Source organism: Cervus elaphus, chromosome 7 (assembly GCF_910594005.1).
Source record: "Cervus elaphus chromosome 7, mCerEla1.1, whole genome shotgun sequence".
In the NCBI taxonomy this organism is placed as follows: domain Eukaryota; kingdom Metazoa; phylum Chordata; class Mammalia; order Artiodactyla; family Cervidae; genus Cervus; species Cervus elaphus.
In genome coordinates this window covers 26,232,423-26,258,722 of record NC_057821.1, presented here as the reverse complement: position 1 = coordinate 26,258,722, position 26,300 = coordinate 26,232,423, and the positions used below count along the sequence as shown (strand labels likewise).

At 40.9% G+C, this 26,300-nt stretch overlaps 2 protein-coding genes across 4 annotated transcripts; one reads left to right on the top strand and one right to left on the bottom strand.

Moving 5' to 3' along the window:
• Positions 1-3,794: 3,794 nt before the first annotated feature.
• LOC122697769 (butyrophilin-like protein 1) lies at positions 3,795-11,541 on the bottom strand. Of its 3 annotated transcripts, none has more exons than XM_043908756.1 (10): positions 11,236-11,541; positions 10,564-10,669; positions 9,550-9,900; positions 8,399-8,680; positions 8,057-8,257; positions 7,477-7,497; positions 7,360-7,386; positions 7,151-7,177; positions 5,295-5,321; positions 3,795-4,585 (listed from the first exon to the last, which is right to left on the bottom strand). In XM_043908756.1, the coding sequence occupies exons 1-10, from the start codon at positions 11,374-11,376 to the stop codon at positions 4,086-4,088; spliced, it is 1,683 nt and encodes a 560-aa protein (XP_043764691.1). In that variant the 5' UTR covers positions 11,377-11,541; the 3' UTR covers positions 3,795-4,085. The 3 variants fall into 3 exon arrangements, with proteins under 3 accessions (XP_043764691.1, XP_043764692.1, XP_043764693.1); XM_043908757.1 differs by having other exon boundaries at positions 11,265-11,541; XM_043908758.1 differs by lacking the exon at positions 8,057-8,257.
• Positions 11,542-16,562: 5,021 nt separating this feature from the next.
• LOC122697768 (butyrophilin subfamily 1 member A1-like) lies at positions 16,563-25,361 on the top strand. The gene is made up of 10 exons (XM_043908755.1): positions 16,563-16,862; positions 17,338-17,465; positions 18,032-18,379; positions 20,329-20,610; positions 20,967-21,134; positions 21,497-21,517; positions 21,612-21,638; positions 22,676-22,702; positions 22,916-22,942; positions 24,393-25,361. The coding sequence occupies exons 2-10, from the start codon at positions 17,387-17,389 to the stop codon at positions 25,043-25,045; spliced, it is 1,632 nt and encodes a 543-aa protein (XP_043764690.1). The 5' UTR covers positions 16,563-16,862; positions 17,338-17,386; the 3' UTR covers positions 25,046-25,361.
• The last annotated feature ends 939 nt before the right edge of the window (positions 25,362-26,300 follow it).

Here is a 26,300-nt window from a genome sequence, read left to right as displayed (position 1 = left end):
GATTATCTGAGGAAGCTTTACAAAAAGCAGAAGAATGAAAAGAAGTGAAAAGCAAGGGAGAGAAGGAAAGGTACAACCAATTAAACACAGTTTCAAAGAATAGCTAGGAGAGACAATAAGTCCTTCTTCAATGAACAGTGCTTAATAAGAGAAGAAAACAACAAAAAGGGAAAGACTAGAGATCTCTCCAGGAAAACTGGAAACATCAAGGGAGCATTCCACCCAAAGATGGGCACAATAAAGGATAAAAATGGTAAAGTCCTACTAGATGCTGAAGAGATCAAGAAGAGATGGAAAGATTATAAGGAAGAACGGTATAAAAAAAGATCTTAATGATCTGCATTACTACAATGGTGTAGTTAGTCACCCGGAGCCAGACGTGTGAAGTCCAGTAAGTTTTAAGCAGCACTGCTGCTAGTAAAGCTAGTGGATTCGATGAAATTCCAGCATAATTATTCCCATCCCTAAAGGAGGATGCCATCAAGGTTTTGCATTTATTATGCCAGCAAATCTGGAAGACCCAGCAGTGGTCACAGTACTGAAAAAGATCAATCCTCATCCCAATTCCCAAGAAGGGTACTACCAAAGAATGTGCTAACCACCGGACTATTGCACTCATCTCACATGCTAGTAAGGTCATGTTTAAAATCTTGCATGCTAGGCTTCAGCATTAAGGGAACCAAGAACTTCCAGATGTCCAAGGTGGGTTCAGAAAAGGAAGAGGAACTAGAGATCAAACTGCCAACATTCACTGTATTATAGAGAAAGCAAGGGAATTTCAGAAAAACATCTATCTCTGTTTCATCAACTATGCTAAACCTTTGACTATGTGGATCATTACAAACTGAGGAAAGCTCTTAAAGAGATGGGAATACCAGACCATCCTACCTGTCTCCTGAGAACCCTGTATGCAGGTCAAGAAGCAATAGTTATAATCCTGTATGAAACAACTGATTGGTTCAACATCGAGAAATGAGTACGACAGGGCCTTCAGCTGTCACCTTGCTTGTTAAACCAATATTCTGAGCACATTATGAGAAATGCCGGGTTGGATGAGTTACAAGCCAGAATCAAGATAGATGGGAGAAACATCAACAACCTCAGATATGCAGATGACATCACTCTAATGGCAGAAACTGAAGAGGAACTAAAGAGCCTCTTGATGAGGGTGAAGGAGGAAAGTGAAAGAACTGGCTTAAGATTAAATATTAAAAAAACTAAGATCATGGCATCTAGCCCCATTGTGAAGTAGTAGTGAAAGTCACTCAGTCGTGTCCAACTCTTGCGACCCCATGGACTGTAGCCTGCAAGGTTTCTCTGTCCATGGGATTCTCCAGGCAAGAATAGTGGAGTGGGTTGCCATTTCCTTCTCCAGGGGATCTTCCCGATGCAGGAATTGAACCCATGTTTCCTGCATTGCAGGCAGATTCTTTACCGACTGAGCTAGGAGAGAAGCTAGGAGGACTTCCCTGGTGGCTCAGATGGTAAAGCGTCTGTCTACAATGCAGGAGACCTGGGTTCAATCCCTGGGTCGGGAAGATTCCCTGGAGAAGGAAATGGCAACCCACTCCAGTACTCTTGCCTAGAAAATCCCATGAACAGAGGAGCCTGATGTCCATGTGGTCTCAAAGAGTTGGACATGACTGGCATCTAGCCCCATTACTGCGTGGCAAATGGAAGGGGGAAATGTGGAAGTAATGACAGATTTCCTCTTCTTGGGCTCCAAAATCACTGTGAATGGTGACTGCAGTCATGAAATCAGAAGATGATTGCTTCTTGTCAGGAAAGTGACGATGAACCTAGAAAGTGTATTGAAAAGCAGAGACACTACTCTGCTGACAAAGGTCTGTATAGTCAATGCTATGGTCTTCCCAGTGGTCACATACGGTTGTGAGAGCTGGGCCATAAAGAAGGCAGAATGCCAAAGAATTGAACTGTGGTGCTGGAGAAGACTCCTGAAAGTCCCTTGGACAGCAACAAGATCAAACCAGTCAATCTTAAAGGAGATCAACCCTAATATTCACTGGAAGGACTGATGCTGAAGCTGAAGCTTCAGTATTTTGGTAATATGATGGGAAAAGATGACTCATTGGAAAAGTCCCTGGTGCTGGGAAAAATCGAGGGAGAAGAAGAAGAAGGCATCGAAAGATGAGATGGCTAGACAGCATCGCCAATGCAATGAATAAGAACTTGGGCAAACTCCGGGAGATGGTGAAGGACCGGGAGGCCTGGTGTGCTGTAGTCCATGGGGTCACAAAGAGTCCAACAGGACTGGGCGACTGAACAACAACAATGGTAATTCTACATTTAACTTACTGAGAAACTTCTAAACTATTTTCCACAGTGGCTGCATCCTTTTACATTTCTCCACATTCTTTCCAACACTTGTTATTTTCCACTTGGTGAGGAGGGAATGTAGGGAGGACATAGAATATATGTCTTAGAGGGGATGATGTGATATTAAATTGTGGTTTTGAAGAAAGTGAGAAGCAAAAGTCGCTCAGTTGTGTCTGACTCTTTGCAACCCCATGGATTCTATAGTCCATGGAGTTCTCCAGGCCAGAATGCTGGAGTGGGTAGCTCTTCCCTTCTCCAGGGGACCTTCCCAACCCAGGGATTCAGCCCAGGTCTCCTGCATTGTAGGCGAATTCCTTACCAGCTGAGCCACCAGAGAAGCCCACATTGTGGTTTACTTTTCCCAAATAACTAATTGTGTTGCACATTTTTTTTCAGGTGTTTATTGACCATTTGCACATCTTCTTCAGATAAATGTCTTTTCAAATCATTTGTTCATTTAAAAACTTGAATTGCTTTTCTTTTTATTATTTAGTATTAAGAATTCTTTATATATTCTTCACACTAAACTCTGATGAATAATTTGTAAATATTTTCTCTCTTTCTATGAGTTGCCTCTTCACTTTTTTGATAATGTCTTTTGGTGCACAAAACTTTTAACAAAGTCAAATTTATGGTTTTCTTTGTTTGGTTGTGGTTTTGGTGTCATAACTAAGAAGCCTAAACCAAGATTTACACCTATGCTTACATTTAGATCTTTAATCCATTTTGAGTTAATGTTCCACATATGATGTGAAATAGAGGCCAGCTTCATTCTTTTGCCTGTAGATGTTTACTTTCCCTTCACTGTTTATACCTCAATGTGCTCTCATTTGATTCTGGTTTCCCCAGACCTCCATCATCTTGACATCATCACATTTGTTAGAACTGGATTGTGATTGATATTTATTTTTTCTTTATCAAATTACCCTTGCACTTAAGATATAGTTTAGCTTCTCATCAAATTATAGTTTAACTTTTCTCCTTCAATATTTGAAAATAAAACTCTTCTGTCATTTTTATTCAGTGTTGTTGTGCATCTAGTTTTTGTTTGAGCAATGCTACTAAAGTGTGATCCATGTGTTCATGTATGCTAAGTCACTTCAGTCATGTCCAGCTCTTTGTGACCCCATAGATGGTAGCCTGCCAGACTCCTCTGTCCATGGGATTCTCCGGGTAAGAATACTGGAGAGGGCTGCCATGCCCTCCTCCAGGGATCTTCCTGACTTAGGGGTCAAACCTGTCTCCTGAGTCTCCTGCATTGCAGGTGGGTTCTTTACCATTAGTGCCACCTGGGAAGCCCCAAAAGTGTGATCCATAGATCAGTGCATATTTGTAAACTGTTTCTTACTAATTCTTCATGAAACAAATATAGAAATAAAGTATTACAAAATTTAGAATGAATTGATAGAAAATGTTAGGTATATGATATTTAATAATAAAATTACCACTCATATGTCTTTGTACTCACTTCATCATTTCCAGTAGTTTATTCAGAAAAGTACGTCTGTGATATATAATACATAATGCAAGAAACATTTACAACAAACTACAAGATGGGAAAAAGATTTTTGAGAAACACTGCTTGATGTGGCTGGAAACTTTGGTCATGCAGATTCATGGAGACTTAAGTCAAGAGGCCTCATAATCGGTGGTCCTGAGGACACCCGTCAGGACTGGAATCCTTGGGTTTACAAAAAATGGGCTACTATCTTCACAATTTACAGGTTTTTATTCTAAGTCACTCAATATCATGCAGATGGGGAGAACTCCATGGATTTCAGTTTGAAGTAAGGATAGACTGACCCAGAGATGTGGGCCTGGTTGAAGGAGAAGACGTGGGTTCCATCAATCATGTTATAGAAAGAAATGTTACTATCCTCATAATCCAAGAAAATCACAATCTTTTGTGGGCACTTTTCAATCAGGAGAGACTCTTCTTTGGAAATGCCTTGGCAAGAACAAGTGAGAGCCCTGTATTCACATCCCTTCTTCTCTAAGACGTTGAACTTCATCTCCCGTAGATTGTTGGGTAACTCACTCTTCTCTGTGGGCTCGTCATAAATGCCTAGAGTCCATTCATCAGTGTCCTCAAGGTCCACCTCCCAGTAATATCTCCCCTTAGTGAATCCTTTCTGATCAAGTTTGAGAAGATTGCCACCTCCTTGCTTATTACATAATACTGCCTGAGTTTCCTTTGTAAAGTCAGAATTGTTCTGATGAACATTTTCATGATTGACACTCACAGGAACTGGAAGAAATAAAAAGGAAAAGATAAAACCAAGATTGCATATTTCAGAAAACTGTTGTACAGGGGAAGCTTTAACAAAACAGAGCAAATGTGTAAGGAGTGGTGAAAAGAACACCTCTCCTCTGCAGGTGTGTGTGTTGGGGGAGGTGGAGCTGGGTGGGAGGGGGGTTTGATGTGTTCTCTTGCTACTTGTTCTTGCTACCCATTTTATGCTACTTGTCTTATCTTTGCCACGGTCAGTGTTTTGACAGAGTGCCAGAGTGTGCAGGGATCTTTGAATGTTTACTGAAGAACGGTGTTCCTCCTATGTTCTCTGCAAATTAGTCCTATTTTCCTCAGTCACAGGCTCCATCTGATCTGACCGCTCTACAAAGAACAGCTGAATTGCTATTTTGAGCCCTTTTTACTTAGTGTGGGGTCTCCTCAGCTGGGGGCCTATGTTAATTTCTGTTTCAGAACCAAGTGGACCCCACAGACAGGGAAGCTCCAGTATTTGAAAGGGGAAGCACAATCAGAGTAGCTAATCCTAGCAGCAGTTGTCAGTTCAGGCTAACACTGAATGCTTATCACGTCCTCCTTCTCTTTACCAGAAGAGTAGTGCCTGTCTTTTCAACTAGGAGAGGATGTTAGAAGGATAAGCAGGGTCTCAGAGGGGATCTCAGAGGGCAGGTTAGAAGGGGGTCAAAAAGATAAATAAAGAACCACTTACCATGTTCAAACTGTTCCTTCCTCCAGTCTGAAAAAGAGCAACATGAATTGAAACCAAACAGAAGTATACCCAGGGGATGAAAAGGAGATATGATGATTTTCCTGACCCATCACCTTCTCATGGTGACATTCCCTTCCTCCTCTAAACTCCTCAAACTCTGGTAGTGTCCAGAAACTACAGGACAAGTAGTATGCTTTCTGTGCTCTCAGATTAGAAACTATCACATAATTCAGCCTGAAGTTGGGGCTGTTCTCCAGCCTAAGCCAGGTTTGGAGACCCCAGGAGCAGGGTCTGATACTCTACATGCCACTCTACTGTGCTCTCCAGGCCTTTGTGGGCCTCCTCATTAATGATGAGAACTATAAAATATATTTTTAATTTAATTCTATTCTATTCCTCCTCTAAACCCCTCTATTTACAGCTTTTCTGGCCTATGATCTCCTTAGAGTTTAAGTTTATGACCAAAGCATTTAAATGAGCCCTTATTACTTTGACCCAGATTGTAATCGGATAGCTTATATTTTTCTCCAGAGACAGATTCCTAGTGGGAAAAAGAATTGCATCTGCTTCTGCCTGTGGCCACTTCTCTTATAACAGGCCTTGTGATTTTATTTGAAGACGGTATTCTCATTGAGTCTTGAGACAATAGGCAGATAAGGACCCATCCATAATTCTTGGCTGGAGCAGCTCTGTGGTCTCTCACTAAACTGCCCTCCTGTCAGAAATGTAGCACTCGGATGCATGGAATCTATAAATATATGAGTCAAGGAGGACATCAGAGATCATGTATTCCAATCTCTTCATCTAAAGAGATAAAGACACTGAGGTCAAGAAATATAAAATAACCCGACTTCCCAGTTGTAATTGACAGATTTGGAATTAAAAGTGTCAAAAGTTGTCCTTAGTACTTTGCTCACTCCTTTAGAAACACAGGGACATTTTTCAGTATCTCATAAAAGAAAACTCTTAACAGAACTGCTTAATCAGCTTTAATCCTTGGGAGGAGTTCCTCTGACCTTCTCTTATCAGAGCACTCATCAGGCTGTGTGTAGTTGCCTGGCTCCTAATTTCTTCCCCCAGTGGACTTTAAGTTCCACAAGGTCAGAGATAATAACTTGTGCCACCAACATCTAGCATGCCTGGCATATAAAACTGCATAGATATATATATTCAAGGAATGACCTAGTGTGTTTTTGAGACCCAACACCATATTCCACACACACACAAACAGAAACACATGAGTTATAAACCTACGGAATACGTAGACACAGATTTCAGAGGGTATAAAAATAGCCAATTCCCCCTACCTCCAGATAAACATATTTATGCAGAAGATATTAAAATATTTTGAAAAACTGTTTTTCAACTTTTTCATACATAAACCTTCTCCCTCTATATTGAATTTTACTTTCTTTATTTCAAATAGGTAAAATAAGTAAAATCATAGTTAATATACTTTTCTGAATATAAAATATATTTTCTGATCTTTTAAAATTTATTTGCAAAGTAAAAATGCTGACATAATATATTCTTTATTCTTCCCAAATCTCCTCAAAGTCACTCTGAGTTCCATATTTCCCTTCTCCATAGTAGAAGGGCTAACAAGTCACATTCATGTTGTGTCCTACCCTAGTCATGTAGTAGAATTGACTAGTCAGCACTTATTTCTCCTTCATTATCAGCTCTGGAAGACAATCGGTTATTTGAGTCTCCAAATACAAAATACTACAGAGTGATACCAAATAAAAATTTCACAACTTTCAAGTGTGTGTACGTGTGTTTATATTTATGACTCTGCTTATTATGCTCAGAATACCAGAGGCATTTGGCAAGACAAGGGCCAGAGGTTTACATACCAGGATATATCAGGGCCTTCTTCCAGTCTAAAACAGAACAAATACAGGAAAGACAAGATGAGACATTAATCTGCAACCTCAAATTTCTCTTCCTTTCCATAATTTCTCTTCCACTAATCGTCATGAATCCTTTAGTCTTTTCTCTGAGGATAGGGAATTGAGAACTTGTTGGACATCTGGACATCAATTGACATGACTGAGTTGCTTACCTTTATTGTATAATGCCTTTCGCTGTTCTGAAAGAAACAACATTCAATGAGAGACCCAGAACAGGTGTGGAAAGGGGTACAGATTCTACACAGGGCATGAGAAGAAGTAAGACTCACCGAGATCTTCCTCAAGCTTCCCTGAAAAAGAAAGAGATAAAAAATCCATCAAATTGAGTTTTAGTTGCTCCTGAGCCCAGTGAGTAGCTAAATGAACTCAATTTGACCTTCTCTTAAGGATCCCATAGTGAAGCAGGTGAGAAAGATTAATGAATATCTTTGTCAAGTGTAAAAGGGCAAGCTCTAAGAAAAGTTATTTGGGAAGAATCCTGGGGTCACACAGGAAGGGAAGTCCATGCTTCATGGGAGTTTGATTTCTTAGGTGTTTCTGGAGTTTATTCTTGAAGGATAAAAAAGGAAGAGAAGATAAAGGAAGATATTTCTGCAAAGAGAAACAGGTTGGGGTACAGAGACTTGAAAGGGCATGGTGTGGATTGGAGGCTTAACACCACTGCCCACAGATCTCCTAACTTCCCATGTGGTTTTCTCCTTTGCATAGGACTCCCAGTTCTGTGGAATTCTTGGCACCCTGTGTTTTCCTCAGGATTCTTCAACAATTTTTTATTTCCCCATCAACCCTGCACACACAGTATCTGCAGCTTTTCCAGGAACCTCTGATTTGACTTGCTGCCCGATTTACTTTTGGCTGAATGTGCCTCTTCCTTTTCTTTCGCCACCTTGGCTCTTTCCTGAGATGCTTTCTCCCTTTCCTTTACTTCTCTGTTTTTGGCTTTATGTTGTCTCCAGCCAGTGTAGCTGATCCCGATGAGGAGAAGCACCAGCACCGGGAGTGTCCCAGCCAGGGCTGTCTTCCATGGAGACGTTCTGGGGAAGAAAGGCTCTGACACAGGCATGTGGAGACACAGTGAGAGACCGACCTGGAGGAAGCCCCGCCCTCTCCCCCAGGCTCCCTTCGGCCCTCCTTCACTCCTCCCTGCCTGGAACACACCCGGCTCTGCCTCGGGGTTTGTGCCTGACTGACCTGGAAGGAAGATGGCCGACGCTTTCTCCTGGCCAGAGACGGGGTTCTGGATAGAGCAGGTTACATTGCCCAGAGAGCTGTCCTTGACCACAAGAGATGACTCCACATGGAACAGCCCATCTCCATCTTGACTCTGAGATTCATAGAGGGATAGTAGCTTCCCTCCTGCCATGTCCCTCCACTGCACCCTGGGTTTGGGGAACCAGCCACCTGAGGAGCACAGAACTTGGATCCCATTATCCTCGGGCCCCATCATGCGAACGTGAGGGGCAGAGCCCAAGCCTGAGGAGAGAAGACATGTCCCTGAGGCCTGTAGTCCTTGGTGCTCAGGAGTCCCTGAGGCTGAAGGTCTAATTGCCCTTCACTAGGCTGATAAGTAGGAGAAGGCAATGGCACCCCACTCCAGTACTCTTGCCTGGAAAAGCCCATGGATGGAGGAGCCTGGTAGGCTGCAGTCCATGGGGTCGCTAAGAGTCGGACACGACTGAGTGACTTCACTTTCACTTTCATGCATTGGAGAAGGAAATGGCAACCCACTCTAGTTTTCTTACCTGGAGAATCCCAGGGACAGAGGAGCCTAGTGGGCTGCCGTCTGTGGGGTCGCACAGAGTTGGACACAACTGAAGTGACTTAGCAGCAGCAGCAGGCTGATAAGTAAACTGAAACTCAGAGTTCAAAACTGCTCACAGTCAGCATAAGGCTTACCTCTGATTCTGAAATCAATATGAAGTTGATTCTGAAATCAACTTAATGCTTTTGCACTGTACTAGGACTGAGAGAGCTTTGGGGTCATTCCAAGAAGAAAAAAGCACGGTGACAATCAAAGAAAAAGTGAGTTTAATCCTACAAGTTGTCTTTCTCTTCTGACTGGGTAAAAAAATTATTTGAAGGTGCCAGTATCTATCTGAATTAATACAAGTTAATAAATTTTTGAGATCTTTTTGGATACCAAAATATCTACAGAAAGATTGCCTCCTTTGCTGTTTAAAAGCCAAACGTGGTTTTGTCCTCATTGTACAGTTTAGAAAGCTGACATTCTGCAAGGTGACATGTGGAAGATCCTGAGAAACACCAGGCTGGGGTTCCAAACATTCTCAACTTTCCCTTTGCTTTATACCATGATACATGCACTTTGTGCTAAGTTAACATACCTATCACGTGCAGCTCCACAGCGGCTTCCTGGGAGATGTGACCATCATTAAAATGACACCAATACTGGCCATCATCAGATGCACGGACGTGTTGGATCAGCAGGGCCACAGCCCCTCTGCCTATGGAGTCCTCTGCCAACTCTGTCCTACCACGGTACTCCAGCATTTGCTCCTCGTCTTGTTCCTGCCCATTCTGGTACACGAGCACCGCTGGGGAGAGCTGGGCTCGGTACCACCGGATCTGCATATGGGCTGCACTCTGCTCGGGGGACAACTGGCAGGGCAGAGTGGCATCTGCCCCTAGAGGGACCTTGATAGGCTGAGCTGGTCCCATCACAGAAAACCCGGATGCTGCGTGAAAATCAGAGACAGATTGGGGGAAGTGGTAGGGGAGGAGATGAGATGGTAGACCCACATGCATTTTGTAATGTGAGACCCAAATGTATTTTTCTTATTTGTGTTATGTTTTGATCTCCAATTAAAGAGACAGTATCAGAAACTGTCATTATTGAGACTTCATGGCTGGTTATCATCAAATCTGGAGTCTGAAAATTTCATCTTGAGGGGCCCCTTTTACTTTATGAAAGAAGGATACATGTCCCAGAAAGAATAAATGTCTTGTCCCAGATCATAACCAGCTCAGGGATCCTGAGTCCAAATTCTTTGTTTTCAAATTTGGGTTTTCTTGGCAGTATAAACATTACAAAGTATATTTTAAGAAAGAGTTACATCAAATTTAAACAGATCACTAAGATCACTCACACTCAATAAAGATTTAGATAAATATTATAGCTGTGGTTTTTATGAGGTCTGCTCAAAGGATGTTGATGTGAAGGAGATCACTCCCACCCTTCACCTGACTCGTCAAGCCTTCTGTTGGCAGCAGGCAGAGCTACAATTTTCCCAGGTATAACTGCCTTTGAGAGAGTGCAGCGTTGGGACTGGTGGACCTACGTATAAGAAGAGCCACTGAAAACAAACCAACAAATGAAAGCCATGAGAGAAAACACTGACCTGGGGAGCCCCACATGGACACCCAGAGAAGGAGAGCGGGTAGAACACTAGCAGGAAAGAGGCCAGGAAAACCTGCCATCTTCTTCAGAGCAGAACATGGAGCACGCTGGAAGCACAAAACATTCACTCTGAGGACGTTGAGAAGGTGGTGAGAAGCCAGCTGAGTGAAAGTTCTCAGAAAAACAGAAAAAAAATCCCGTGTGCAAAGAGTTACTTTTATACACAGGATTTTGGCTGTTTTCCCTTACAGACCTTGAGACAAACACCACCAACTCCCAACCGTTCCCATATGGGTTTTTTTTTTTTCCTTCCCCCTTTTGTTTTTCTGAAAACCGTTTCCCCAGCAGGTGTAGGAAACAGTAAACCGTTCTCTTGTGTCCTGTGGGCTTGCTTGCCTATCTATGGATTCACCACCTCGCCAGGGCTCTCTTGAAATTGAAAACCTTGAGTTCAACTTTGAGAAATGAAGTCAGACACAAAATTCACCCACTTTCCTCAGTCAAACTATTTCTCCCCTCCATTCACTCGTTCATTCATTCATTCATATATTAATTTATTTTGCCCACAAATACTCTTGTGGCTTAATTCTTGAAAGGGAAGGGAGTTTTCTCCCCACATGAGCCCAGAACTCAAGCCCTTTTTTTTCAGGACCCACATGTCCCACAGACACACCTGCACATCCCCACACGTGTTTTTCTCACCATCCAGGTTGAGCCAAGGGGGGTTTCTGGACCAAGCTCCTGGTCTCCTTAGCACACCTACACGATCTGGCTCCAGACACAATTTGCACCTGGTTGTTCTCGTGGTCAGCATCCAGGGGTGTGGCTGCAGGTGATGAAAATGGCAGGTTTCTAATCCATTCCTCAATTAGGAAAATATTCTTAGTAAGGAGGACAAATAAGGCTGCCAAGAAGAATGGGCATTTGAATGCCTCTTCAGAAATGGGTTTAATGAGAAAGTCTCAGCCTGCCTCCAGCACTGCTACTGACTTTGAAAGTGGAAGTAATAGTTCATCCCAGAGGACTTTGAACCGGACTGGGCTATAGAATGATAGAAACTCTAAAGTTGATTTGGTCAACAGTGTTCAGTATGGCTCCCTGCTAGAAACTGCAAAGGACAGAAATTGCAATAGCTGGGGAGACAGAATCATCTTCCTGTATAATATCCAAGTCAGTTGGTCATCCAAATGCTTGATTCACAAAGTTAGATGATTTTGAGGATAAAGCCAATAGCAGCACGTTTCCTCCTACCACACCATAGCTGACATTGGAAGCCGTGTGCACAGCTGCATGGGAGACAATAAGACATCGGGAATGGAGGACTCTGTGCTCTGAGAATATTAGGGCTGTGTTTCCAAAAAACCTTAGGGTTCCCCAACATAGAATAGATGTAAAAACACAGTGATAGAGTACCAGATACAAAATGCTCACACAGAGTTTTCTTTCCATTTCACACTCTTTCTAAGTTGAATTCATGTTTTTTTCATGTCACACAAGGTTTACAGATAATCAGGGACAAAAGAAGCAATTGCATAAATATTAATATGTAAGTCTGGACAAATGAATACCAAAATCCTAAATAAATATTCTCTGCAGATATTAAGGTACATTTGAAATTTTTAAGAAATCAAATGTACTGAGATATAATTTGCATAAAATGGAATGCGTGGCTTTAGAACATGCATTTCAATGAGGCTGCACAAATGCTTACACTCATGTAACTACCACTTCATTGAACTATGGAACATTTTTGTCTCTTGAAATTTTCCTCATGTCCATTGTCCATCATTCCTTTCCAAGGGGGGTGTGAAAAACAGTATTTTGATATAAATCATGATAGCTTAATCTTGCCTACTCTTAAACTTCACCAAAAATGGAGTCATACAGTATACACACTTTTGTGCTTGGTTTCTTTGGCTAAACAAAATGTTTTTTTGAGGTTCAACCACATTGTGTATATCAGTGCATTTAAAATTTTTTCTTGCCACATAATATTACACTGTTTGAATGTAGGACCATATATTCTGCAGTTTTCTTTGGAGCTGTCTCCCTTCCTCATACAGGCCCATCTCCTTCCACTCAAATTCTTTCACACCACTCTGGCAGCACTCCTCCATAAAACTATCCTGTCTTATTTGGGGTCTGACACCTACCTTATGGTTTAGGTCTGAAACAATAAAGAGTGGGAAGGGAAAGCTGAAGGAGAAAAGAAACTATCTGAAAACGTTATTTGCCTCTTTTGTTTACTTTGAGATGTATGATACGTCTTTGTGTATATGCTGCTGCTGCCAAGTCACTTCAGTCATGTCCGACCCTGTGCGACCCCATAAACGGCAGCCCACCAGGCTCCCCCGTGCCTGGGATTCTCCAGGCAAGAACACTGGAGTGGGTTGCCATTTCCTTCTCCAATGCATGAAAGTGAAAAGTGAAAGTGAAGTCGCTCAGTCGTGTCCAACTCTTAGTGACCCCATGGACTGCAGCCCACCAGGCTCCTTCGTCCATGGGATTTTCCAGGCAAGAGTACTGGAGTAGGGTGCCATTGCCTTCTCTGCTTTCTGTATATATTCTATCTCAAAATGTAGATAGACTAATATAGATTTCCAACAGTTAGAAAAAATAAATTTTAAAAAGTCACATACATACTTAGGCATTTTTCCCAATAAAAGAGAATTGCTTGAGTAAAGCCAATTAATCTGTGAAGAATATTTAGAGGGAATTACACTGAATACAGGGCTTTCCTGGTGGCTCATAGGTTAAAGCATCTGCCTGCAATGCGGGAGATCCAGGTTCGATCCCTGGGTCGGGAAGATCACCTGGAGAAGGTAATGGCAACCCACTATATAAAAATTTTAATGCAAATATGAAGCATATTAGGAAGGATTCATTCATAGGAGTTGAAGGATTAGAGAAACAATCAGCATTCTTGGGAATGAAAAATTGTCTTAAAGTAGAAAATAAATAGAGGTGTCAGCTCTCAGTAGACACTGCTGAAGATCAAAATATTGGGTTAGAAAAAAGGAGTTATTATGTGGTACTTAAAATCAAAAAGACTTAAAATTTGGGAAATATAGGTTGAGCAAATCCACCCAGAACTTCAACATTCACCTAGAATGTTTCCCAAGATGAAAAGATTAGGGGCAAGAATCAGAAGGAAGGGTACTTCACAAAAAGCTGACTACTGCAGAAGAAGAGTCATTTATACATGAATTCTTGTAATGTTTTAGAGTTACAAACAAACAACTAAACAAAGCACAAAACCTTAAAGTTCCAGGGTGCAGAAAATGTGTTATGTACAAAAGAAAAAAAAATCAGATTCCATCATACATGTCATTCAATATTAATTACTAGAAAACAGTTGAATGGAGTCTTCATTTTCGTCAACAGAAATTCAATTATCAGGTGAAGAAAACAAAGGGAGAATTTCATTCAAGTCGACTGAGGATTATAATTCAGGAGACAGATTCAGAAGCTCTGAGAACTCTCCCACCTGTTAGAAGTTGAAGGTACAACCGTACACATTTTTAAGACAAAAGATTGTCATCAAAATGACATACTGACATCTTACATTAAAGTTCACCAGAGATAGTGCAGGTAAGCATGTGCAAAGCAATTAGCAAGTCTCCATGATTCCTCACAGAGTCAGGAAAGAATGCTGTTCTTTTAAGAAGTTACATTGCTAGTATTAGAAGAAAGGAAAAAAAAATTATCTTTATAGTCAAGCCAGCATTCTCACCTTTGAGGAGGTCTGGTTAATGTACAATGCAGAAGTACATTACATATTACACGGGGAGAAAAGAGACCCAAACAGACAGACAGACAGACAGACAGAGAGAATTTTGTGCTTAAATTTCCTTGTCCAGCTTTAAAATATAAATTTTGTTTCATCACTTTCCTGAGTAGAAACTAGAATTTTCTAAGCAACAAAACTAGCATTAAGGGCAAAAGAAAATTCTGGACAAGCAAGGAATCAGAAGCTTTTTTTTTTTTTTTCTCATAAAGTTTCACTTATATGATAAGTGAAGGTTGCAGGTTGAAGACGAGGGCTTGGAGCAGGGAAAGGTACAAATACTTCTGGGCTACATCCCATAGTTGTTTACTCCCACTCTTTGTTATGTGACTGGGAGTAAAGTGAAAGATAGGTGATTTAGCAGACGTGTTCTGGCCAGTATGGTCTTCCTATGTGGCTCAGTGGTAAAGTATCTTCCTGCCGGTGCAGGAGACTCAGGACACTTGGATTTGACCCCTGGGTGGGGAAAGTCCCCTGGAGGAGGAATGGCAACCCAATGGCAACCCTGATATTCTTGCCTGGGAAATCCCACGGACAGAAGAGCGTGGGGGCTACTGTCCATGAGGGTCACAAAAGTTAAACACGACTTCAAGGCTGAGCACGCATGCATGTCCTGGCATTAGTCACCTAGAAACGGAAGAATCATGGGCTGACTTAATCTCCTTTTTCTGATACCTTCTTCCAATAGAGTATTTGCCTCCATGGTGACTGCATGGTTTTCCTGCAGCGGTGACTTCATAAATTTTAATTGTGTTCCAAAAGTATGATAGCATTATTCATACTCATGCCAAACCCCTGCCTATTTAGAAAATGCAAATCCAAATCTCTAGTGAGATTAGATACTTAACCAAGTTTCAAAGAGAATACTTGAAAGAAGCAGATATTTTGGTATTAACTTTATAGGCAGATCTGGGGGAGGCTTGGCACTCTAAGCACACTGGAGGAAAGAGTTAGGTAAGTGTCATAATGGGTCGTTCTACTAATCCATGTTGTCTGAAGTGGATTTCTATTCATCAAAAACTGAGAGAAATTGTTAAATCTCACCAAGTCATAAAGTAAAAGATTTGATGTGGCATAGTTGTTATATTATTTAAAACCTCTCTAGCTTCATTTATATGTTCTGGAAATGTTCTGTTCATTTCTGATTAATTATGGTTATAAACTTTTTTGAGTTCCAAACTGATTTTGCATTTTTTAATTCTGCTGTAGGCTGTTAGCACCATGCGGTCCTTGGAAGTTATGTGCTCATGATGAATGCCAATATTTGAAGGGATCATCTCGTTTCTTTGAATGATTTCTCTCTGAACTTTATTTTTATTTTAAAATTAACACTACCATATTTAAAACTTTGTTAGACTATGTCTGGTTTGTGAAAGAGAAAGTGAAATTCGCTCAGTTGTGTCCGACTCTTTGCTAAACTATGGACTACAGAGTCCATGGAATTCTCCAGGCCAGAATACTAGAGTAGGTAACCTTTCCCTTCCTCAGGGGATCTTCCCAACCTAGGGATCAAACCCAGGTCCCCCGAATTGCAGGCGGATTTTTTAATCAGCTGAGCTATCAGGGAAGCCCCATGTCTGGTTTATACTTGTTTATATCTTGTTACTATGTCTCTTACAATCCATACAGAGATGTTCAATCTTAGATCCAGAATACAAAAATGTAATTTAGAGTTTTTAAAATTTTTTCAGACTCTAACTCAGAATGTCTGTCATTCTAGGCAAGAAAGGCAATTATTCTAGAACTTGTAGGATTTGAAGGATCTTCAAAACACAAATCAGTTATGCAGCCACACAGCAGGATGTAAAAGTTACTGACACTTTTCTAAGTGCTTTGTGTATACTAATTGATGTAATCCTCATGACAGCTTAGGGTAGGTACTATTATTAAACCCATTTTCAGATGAGAAAACTGAGGCACACAGAGAGCTTATGTAATTTGGTCAAAACCGTGAGCTTGTAAGTGACCTTGCCAAGATTTTAACTCAGCCAGTCAAGTTCTAATATTTATATTTTATTAGCCTGGATAAATGACTGAAGCGACTTAGCAGCAGCAGCAGCAGCCTGGATAAATAACACTCTCAGAGAAAAAGAAGTCTCTGGATTTTTATCCTTTCCTTGGAAGTGCGTAATTATTAGATGGATTTATTATTCATGCCAGGTCAAAGTTCTCTTTTCTTATCTTATTTGGCTTTCAGTTTTGAATACGTTGGCAAGATAGAGGAGAATTGCACTCTGAGAGTTTCCCGAGCAGGGGCCATCTTTCTTCTAGTTTTCTGAAACCCTTTAAAAAAAAACCTAAATCTTCCTTCAGGACTCCAAGATTTCTAACGTCTGGTCTTCCCTTGGCATCTTAGAGCAAGTATCACGGGAGACATCTGTAGGCAGCCCGCAGAGGGAAACCTGGAGGAACGACAAAGAGTATGTATTCCTGGTGTGTGTGGCAGCGTCAGTGAGAACTTCCAGGATGCCTTCATCCCCCTAAGAAGAACTTAGAAGATGTGAACAGTCTGTGTGAGTGGTACATTTTCTTGATGATGGACAAGAGGGAGGGAAGTGAGAGAATCTGGTCAAAGACCCTGGGGGTAGACAGAGGACAAGCCAAGTTGTATCTGCTCCTTCCTCATATACGAACGTATGGTGAGAAAATCTGTTGAGGCCAGAGCAATGTTTATGCCCAAGCCATCTCTCTCAGTGGCTGCTCACTGCCTTTTCTCTGTCTTTCCATCCCTTGGATAAAGTGTTCTTCTTCAGAGGGATTTAGAGAGACTGTGGTCAGATTTATCACATCAGAGCATGGCTGTTGAAATAAAGACTGTTTTCTGGGAAAAGGGGAAACAAATGGCCCTCTTTTGTGAACGTCAAAGGCTTCCCTGATGGTCCCTGAGAAAGACACTAGGGTTTCAGGAGACCATTTCTTAGAAGTCCTGTGAACCATGTAGCTATAATCTTTTTTACCTTGTGGGTCCCATTTTTATCTTTACTCCAGCTATTTTCAGGACCCCCTCAGTGTCATACTGTTCTCTACTCTGGAGAAGATGGTGTGTTCCCCGGACTTCTCTCTGCTAAGAGACCTCTTTCTGATCCTGCTTTTCCAGATGCCCATGTGGGGCTCAGGTGAGAATATTTTATATTTTCTATACCTGGATTCTCTTACCCTCTGAGTAGAATCATTAAACCACTCTGCTGTGTCTCCTATAGACCTAGGTTAATTCCAAATCTTTTACTTTGATACAATAATGCATTTGCCCATACACAAGGGCAGATAAATCACTATTATTTTAGAGGTAAGGACCAGGTAGAATTTCTTTTCTGTTGCCTTCTAATTCATTCAGATCTCAATTTCTGGAGGAATGCATTGCTGATGCCCGAGATCTGCCAAAACTCTAGCTTCATGATTTTCCAGCACTCCTTCATCTTCCTCCACTGAATTTACTACAATTGCAATTTAGAAATCGTCTGTTTAATATGAAGTCACTGTGCTGACTGTGAGCTCCACAAGGGTGGAAATCTCCCTTGTCTTGCTCACTGCCATCTTCAGCCTGAATATGTGTGACAAATTATTACTGTGTTAATGAGAGAGAGAATGCCCATGGGTCTCTGGGACCTGTGATAATGCTGTATTCTAAGAGGCACAGGCAGGGTATTGCAATATTCTTTTCACTTGTGACTCCATTCCACAGATTCCTTTTCAGTGACTGGCCCCTCGGAACCCATCGTGGCCATGCTGGGTGCAGACACGATGCTGCCCTGCCGTGTATACCCAGCCATGAATGTGGAGAGTATGGAGATCCGGTGGTTTCGCAACCAGTTCTCAGAGGCTGTGTTTGTGTATCAGAATGGAATGGAGCAGGTGGGAGAACAACTAGTAGATTTCAAAGGGAGAGCCGAGTTGGTGAAAGACTACATCACTGAGGGAAGAGTAGCTGTGAGAATCCACAGCCTCCGGGTCTCAGACAATGGAATGTACAAGTGCTTTTTTAAAAAAGGAACTGATTTTGAAGAAGCCGTTTTGGAGCTAAAGGTGATAGGTGAGTAATTATCAGAAAATACAGATCAGTGTAAGGGAAATGTAAGTGTTCTACATTTGATTTGGGGAGGAGGATGGTGAACAAGAGGCAACAAGTAAGTATCCTTGGAGGTGTTAACATCCTAGGCACTGAATTTAACCTCAAATCCTCTATTTATCCTATTTATGCATTTATTGTGATGTACTTTAAAAACAAATTATTTCCATAAATATCTATCATAAAAATAGATCATTTATTTCCCTCTATGTCTCTCCTCACATATTTTGAGGTAAAGCACCATAATTAGCAAAATGTACCATTACGCCCAGAGATGAGAATCCCAGTTGGCTACTGAGGGACAGAGGCTTAACTGGAAGTGTTAGTGGTCCAGTTCCAAATGCACTGTTTGGAGGAAATGAGGGTTTGACATAGTAGATTGAGATGCTGCTTAGTTGTGCTTGTTTTTTAATTTCATATACATGGACTCTTTTATGTCTGTTTTGTTGTGGTTGTTTTGGTTTTTGTTCACCATTATGTTTGAGATTTTCCTATGTAGTTCATTGAATGTAGTTGTAGTAGTTCATTTCTATCTCTTTTTTGTTTGTTTCTTTTGCTTTTTACATTTAGATCTCACATCTGTAGAAACATATTTTTGGTATAAAATTTCATGATAGGTTCAAAATACTATTTTGTAATGTATCTATTCACTTATCTCCATACCAGTTGCTCTGTACAGTACATTGCTTCCCATAAACTTCTTATGGATAACTAGCTTAAGTCTAAATTTTCTATCTGGTTATAATGATTTATCTGTCCATTTCTTTGGTATTTCCATTTTTAAAGCTTTATACTCTCTGCCAAGACAAACATATTGTTTTTCTAGTTGTAAAGTTTTTCTCATTCTTTGAATATGTTAGGTTTACCTTAAATTAATACTCTCATTTAATACTACTTGTCAAAATATCTATACACTCATTTTGTCTTCTTCTTTGTGTATAACTTTAGTGGAAAAGTCTAATCCATTAGGTCTTGAAGAAACCAGTGACAAACTCTCCTGAGTCATGTTACTGTGATCTCACTTTAATATCCTCCCAGTAAGAGGTCAATGCTTTCAGAGTTACAGAAATAACCTCATGTAAGTGACAGCATTTTTCAGTACCTTTCCCATGTTAGTTTCTTGACTTCTGGGTATGAAGACAAGTCCAATCTTTTAGAAGCAGTTTGTTGAACAGGACTGAGCCAGACATGGTGGAGCCATATTTTATGATATTAAGTTTTATAAAGACAAATAATACATAGTCTTAGAAGTCAGAACAGTCATCATTCTCAAAGACATGGTGGATTCATCTAGTATTCTGGTAGTGTTATATTTTAACACGGGTCTTGGTTATGTGAATCTACTAGTAGACCCAGCCCATGCAAAATTGAAGAAGAGGAGGAGGAGTAGAAGGAAAAGAAAGGAGTGAGAATGGAAAAGTTAAAATATCTTGACTCTTTCATGGACTCACTTTACCATGTTACACGTTCAACTTTTAGGTAAGCTTTACTCAGGGGAAGAAAGAAAACTTGGAAGAGGAAATTATTTAAGGAAGCGACTATGAAAAATCTCAACTTAAGCAGCAGCTGAAATAGACATGTGATATAGATACAGTAATTTTTTTCTGAAAGAATTTAACATTGACAGATTTTACTCTCTTCCTTCCCTATTATCCTTCTATGGCCAATTGCAGATATGCTTGTATAGAGGAGATATGACAGACATTGGTATAAGTCCCAGAATCAGCTTCAATGCTCTTTTACCTTTTGAACTTCAGATAACCATTGATCTCATGGGAAAAGAAAAGAACCCCCTTCCATCCCCTGAGAACTATGGCGCTTTGTCCATCTTTCTCCACTGGTGTAGCTGTGAAATATGAGGAACTTCTGGGCAAAAACTCTCCAAGTCTCAGATGAATGACTTTCCTCTCCAGGTCTAGGTTCTGATCCTCGTGTTTTCTTGGTGGGTCCAGAAGATGGAGGAATAAGGTTGAAGTGCACAGGCAAGGGATGGTTTCCCCAGCCTGAAGTACAATGGGAAGATGCGAAGGGAGAGAAGATCCCATCTGTCTCTGAGGACGAGATACAAGATGATGATGGCTTGTTTCAGATTGAGGCATCCCTCATTGTGAGAGACAGCTCAAAGACACAAGTGTCCTGTTCCATGAAGAACCCCTTCTTTGGACAAGAGCAAGTGGAAACCATTTTCATCCCAGGTCCGTGCTGCTCATTTGGGAGATAGGAGAGGAGTAAGGAAGGGATACGGGCTTCCCTGATGGCTCAGTGGGTAAAAAATCACCTGCAAATCAGGAGACACAGGAGATGTAGGTTTGATCCCTGGATCAGGAAGATTCCCTTGAGGGAGGAAATGGCCACCCACTCTAGTATTCTTACCTGAGAAATCCCATGGACAGAGGAGCCTGCGGTCTCCAGACCATAGGGTTGCAAAGAGTCAGAAATGACTGTGTGCCTAAACACACTCACACACGCAAGGAAGGAATATTTAGCACGTGGGATGGGATAGGCTTGCTTGGCATACGTTTTTAATCAGGTTTTGGGGATCCTGTGTCAGAATCCTTCTTCCCTAGGCCCTCTCCTTGGAAGGCAGCATTTGCTGTGATTTTGGTGATACTTGGGATTTCGGTTGGTGCTATTGTGTATTTGACCTTGAAGGAACGATGGGGAAAGAAGAAACTATCAAAAATCAAGGGAGAAAAGGAGAAAGAAAGTAAAGCTAAAGGTAAAACTGGGCATCAGACTTGGTGGAGATATGTGACTTTATGGATTTGTTACCATGTGCATGTGAATGGCATTTTTGGGGAATGCAGAGATATGTGCAAGAATGAGTTAGAACCCCAAGACCTCCAGCAAAACATGGAGCTCAACAACTTCCTAAGGCAAAAAATATTATAATTGAGTCCACTGGAGAGGGAAAAATCACTGGTATAGTCATAGAGCTTATTTTTTTAATGGTCATAATAATAATTCTCAAAGGATTTTTTTTTTTGTTCTAGATATATGGAAGTAGCATTTAGAATCTGGGCTTAGTAACATAGTCTAGAAAATATTTTCTGTTAAACCCATTTTTTTTTTCCTTTTTAGAATTACTTAAGAGAGAGCTTGGTAAGTTTTCCATTTTCATTGCTTTAAAATAGGAGATAGAGTCCTTACTGTATGCTGTATGTCTGGCATCTCACAGACTATTATTCTTTTTCAGCCAAAAGGAAAGCATTATATCAGCAAGGTGAGTTATACTGTTGTTATAGTTACAGAAACCCTCTAATCGGCCCTTTTCTTCTGGTTGTATTCTATTTACCTTGTTAGTGAGAGAGGGACCGACTACCCTAAACAGTATAAAATGGTCAAACTCGTGATATCCAACACTGGACAAATAACAGCCGTCTTTTAAACACATATATCCTCACATATATATTCACATCCTGTGATGGAAAGACACCGCGTGCCATGCCGGAGCACGTGGAGGTTGCACTTGAGAGCAGAATGAATAGAGCAAGGTCTGTGGGAGACAGGTTTTGTAGTAACAAGAGGATGAAGTGACCCTGTTTCTGTGGAAGTATGTAATTGGCTTGTTTGATTAATTGTGCAGGCTGACAGAGAGGTAAAATTCATTAGGTTGAAGATCAGGTGGGGTTCAGCTGTTTTGGCCCACAGGGAAATTAGCTGAGAGGGGAGACTTTCCTGATGACTAGAGGACCTATCTAGTGAGAGCAGGTTGTCCTTTGTTGTTGTTGTTTAGTCACTAAGTTGTGTCTGACTCTTTGTGACTGGCGCCAACCAGGCTCCTCTGTCTACGGATTTCCCAGGCAAGAAAGCTGGAGTTGGTTGCCATTTCCTTCTCCAGACGATCTTTCTGATTCAGGAATCGAATCTGGGTCTCCTGCATTGCAGGCAGATTCTTCACCATCTGAGCTGGAGCAGGAGAACCCCCAGTTAGGCATTTGGAACCCTGTGAAGCTCAAGGGTATCAAGGTAGCACACAAAATTTTAGGCTTTCCAATATATTCTCAAAACTTAAGCCTACCTTTTCTTTCTCCCCAACCAAAAAAAAAAAAAAAAAAAGAACCTGCTTATTTTATCATAGATGTAGACTGTGAAAAATGTGAGAAATAAAACTGGAGATGTAAAAGAAGATAAGTACATCAGAATTGTCATTGAGATCATAAACACAAATATACTGTACTATGGTAAACCCTCAGATTTTCACGTTCTGAAGTGACATTCCTGTAAATGGGAGAAGCTAATGTCTTTGTTTTATTTCAGACTGGAGAAAAGCTGAGTTATATGCTGGTGAGTAACTGATATTGTCTTGGGGCTTCAGGTAATTCGGGATTTCGTGAGGCATTTTCAGAGCATTTTTCAGATAGGAGCTATCCTCGGGAGATTTTACTTTGAATCTAGGAGTCCAAAAAAACACAAGGGGATAAAGGGAGAAGCTTCTCACTAGTTCAGAGGACATGTACTTGGCATATTCTTCCATCTGATTTTTTTTTTCCTTTTTAGACTGGAGGAAGGAACAGTTCAAAGCAGGTGAGTTACCTTACTATTATTTGTCTCTTTTAATCTCTTCTATACAATTGAGAAACTTTGTATAAACTCCCAACAATACTAAACTGGTTATTCATTTCATGGCTTTCACTTCAATCTAACGCAGAAATGTTACCAGATTTCTTACCATTCTGACATCATTCATTCATTCAGCATTAAATTATACAACTATTTACTTAGTGCCAAGTAAATAAAGTGGATTTGGTCTCTGACTTTATGGGAAAGTGCATGTACAAACTGTGATGCCTTATGAAGGAATAAGAGATTGCCATGAAGAAAAAAATGGTGGATTAAAGGAATTCCCTTGAGGCATTTATATTTAGTCTGAGACTTAACTGCTACTGTAGATCTATTCATGCGAAAGAGAGTAGTTCAATCAGAAAGATGTCGGCTGTGTACTCAGTCTGAGACAGAGAAGGGCTTGTTGCATCTCAGTGCAAGTGGAAAATGGGCCCTGAGCATCTTAGAGTCTTCCCCAAGTCACAACTCTCTATTTCTACTTCTTGCTATTCACTCTGAATATCCCTGTATCCACAAACATTGCCTAGTTAATTTAATCCTCCAAAAATTAAAATATATTGTAATCATTCACATACACATTCTTATGAGAAAAATTTTAGTTATTGAAGACGTTTGGTTTGACCAGAAGCAGATTCATTACTACTAGTGTTAACACTATTGCTACTGTTACTACAGGTATTAGTGTTACTATAACCATCAGAAGCTAAAATTTACCAAGTGTTCATCATGGACAAAATATAGTACTAAGTTCTCTGCATATTATTTCATTGTCTTCTCACAGTAGTTCTATGCTGAGGCATCATAATTATGTATACCTTCATGAGATTAAAGTGGGGCCGAGAGAAGCAAAGTAACTTCAAGACTGCCACTACTAAAAGCAGAGCAATTATCAAATTCATATCTTTCTGACCACAGAGCCTGGGATTTAAACCATTAAAAGTATAAGAAGAGTGTAAGATAAGAACTATAGATGGCTTAGTTATTACCTAATCACACAGAAAACGAACCCCAAAGAAACGTAAATGAAAGTGAGCACACTGTGATTGGAAATAAGAAATGGCTTAATTATTAAGAGCAAGCAGTAAAGCAATCGGCATTTGCAGGAGGTTAGAGAAGCCTCAACTTGAAATACATGACCCTGGGGATTTTCAGAGACAGACTTCTTAGTTAAGTGTTCTCAGCCTGTCTGGAACACATGGTTACCTAGGGTCCTATCCATCCCTGGCCTTCTATGACCTACACATCACATGTCTCCTGTGAATGAACATAGAATATAACATGCATTGTTTTACCTAATCTCCCATTTTTCTCTTTTTTTCCTCCATTCTCCTTTCCCCGTAATTTGCATCTTTCCTAAAGCCAACCAGTCTCCACTGTGGAATGACCTTTATTTTCCCCTCCATACCTGCAGTGGCTTTCACTCTGAAACCGGAAACAGCTCATCCCAACCTCGTCTTATCTGAGAACAAACAACGCATTTCTTTAAAAAATAATGTTCCCCAGAATGGTGATACCCCAACACACGAAGAGCAAGGGGAGTCTGAAGCCATCTTCAGTGTTCTGGGCGAGAAGTCCCTCACCATGGAGAGGCAATACTGGGAGGTAGAAGTAAATATGAGGAAAGAAGATGGATCTGCAACTCGATGGGCTCTGGGCATTTGCTCAGAGACAGCAAAGAGAGAGGGCTGGTTTGTAGAAAGGCCAGAGAAGCATTTCTGGGTTTTGATATACAAGGAAGGAGAAGTCATAGTTCCCACCTCCCAGAAAATCTCTCTGTCACTGAGGCAGCAGCTCCACAGGATAGGAGTTTTCCTGGACTGGGAAGCTGAGAACCTGTCCTTTTATAACATGGCCGATGGGTCCCACATCTATTCTTTTACTGGCATCGCCTTCTGTGGGAACTTTTTTCCTTATTTTAGCCTTCGGGGTACTGGTACATCTTTGACCATCTGCTCAACTTCAGATCACCCTGAGAATTGTCCTGATTCTTCTCCAAAGACCTCTCTAACTCATTTAAGTAGCTGTGAAACAAGCGTCCCCCAAGAATCTAACTCTCTATTGTAAGAAGTGAGTGTCAGCACCTCGCTGCCCCTGCTCAGGCTTCTTACAGGTATGTTGTCCAGGAACACTGTCCTTCTCGAAGAGCAGGTCATTCTCATTAGGTTTAAATTCAGCCTCTTTCAAAGAGAGATAGAGGGAGAAAGAGAAATGGGCAGCTAAAAATGTCTGGGGGAATTTCCTCTAGTGTTATCTTTGGAGAAGTACTCAATGTGGACAGCAATGATTTGTCACAAGGAAACTCCAAGTAAACACATGGGCCTTTCTTCAGTTCTGGTATTTATTGTGTTTTGAAGTAAAGATGTTTAAAGCTACATTTAAAGTGGAAGTCTCTGTTGTCACTATTTTTATCAAACATGAGGAGGGTTGTTATTGCTCTTTAGTTGTTAAGTTGCGTCCAGCTCTTTTGCAACCACAGGGACTGCAGGCCACCAGACTCCTCTGCCATGGAATTTCCCAGGCAAGAATACTGGAATTGCCATTCCCTTCTCCAGGGGACCTTTCTGACCCAGGGATCAAACTGAACATCTCCTGCATCTTCTGCATTGGCTGGCAGATTCTTCACCAGTGAGCCACCTGGGAAGCCTGGAGTTGGGAGTGATGTTTAAAGGGAAGGGTACCAGCTGAACACTACTGTTGGAGATGTACAAAGGAATCTCAAGTATTTATAGGTTAATGCCTCAGCTTGTCCTTTTTTCAGGCTTTAGTGTCCATCAGCTTCTAAAGCTGGACTTTGCCAAGGTGTGGAGAAGACTAATAAATAGCTATAAAACTATTTCAACAGGAGACCAAGCCTTCTGGGAAGGAGGAGCCCCTCTCCCCTCTTTTAAACAAGTTCTTACTGATCAGCAAGTTCAGAATTGTATGTGAATAAAAAAAAACCAATGTTGCAATTTGTATTTTCAGAGAAAAAAAATTGTCAAAGGAATGAAGAAACAGCCTCACCCTTCATGAAGAAAAAGTTATTGTTAATACTGGCTTTTTTTTTTTTCTTTCTGACCCAGTTCTTCCTACTTGTGAGGATTTTCCCTTTGCCTTTAATAAGTCTAAGCCTTCTCCAGCCATTTATTACAAAGTTTACTTCCCTAAGAATATAAAATACGAGCTTCTCCTATCAAATGAACCTTCTCTTTCTGACAGTAGAAGAGATCAACTTAGACCCCTTAAATTTTTCTGCCCTTAGAGCAGATCTTTAAGTGGCAAGTCCCTTGAACAGTCTCTCTTGGAAGATACACCTCCATAGCAAAACCTCCCTAACACA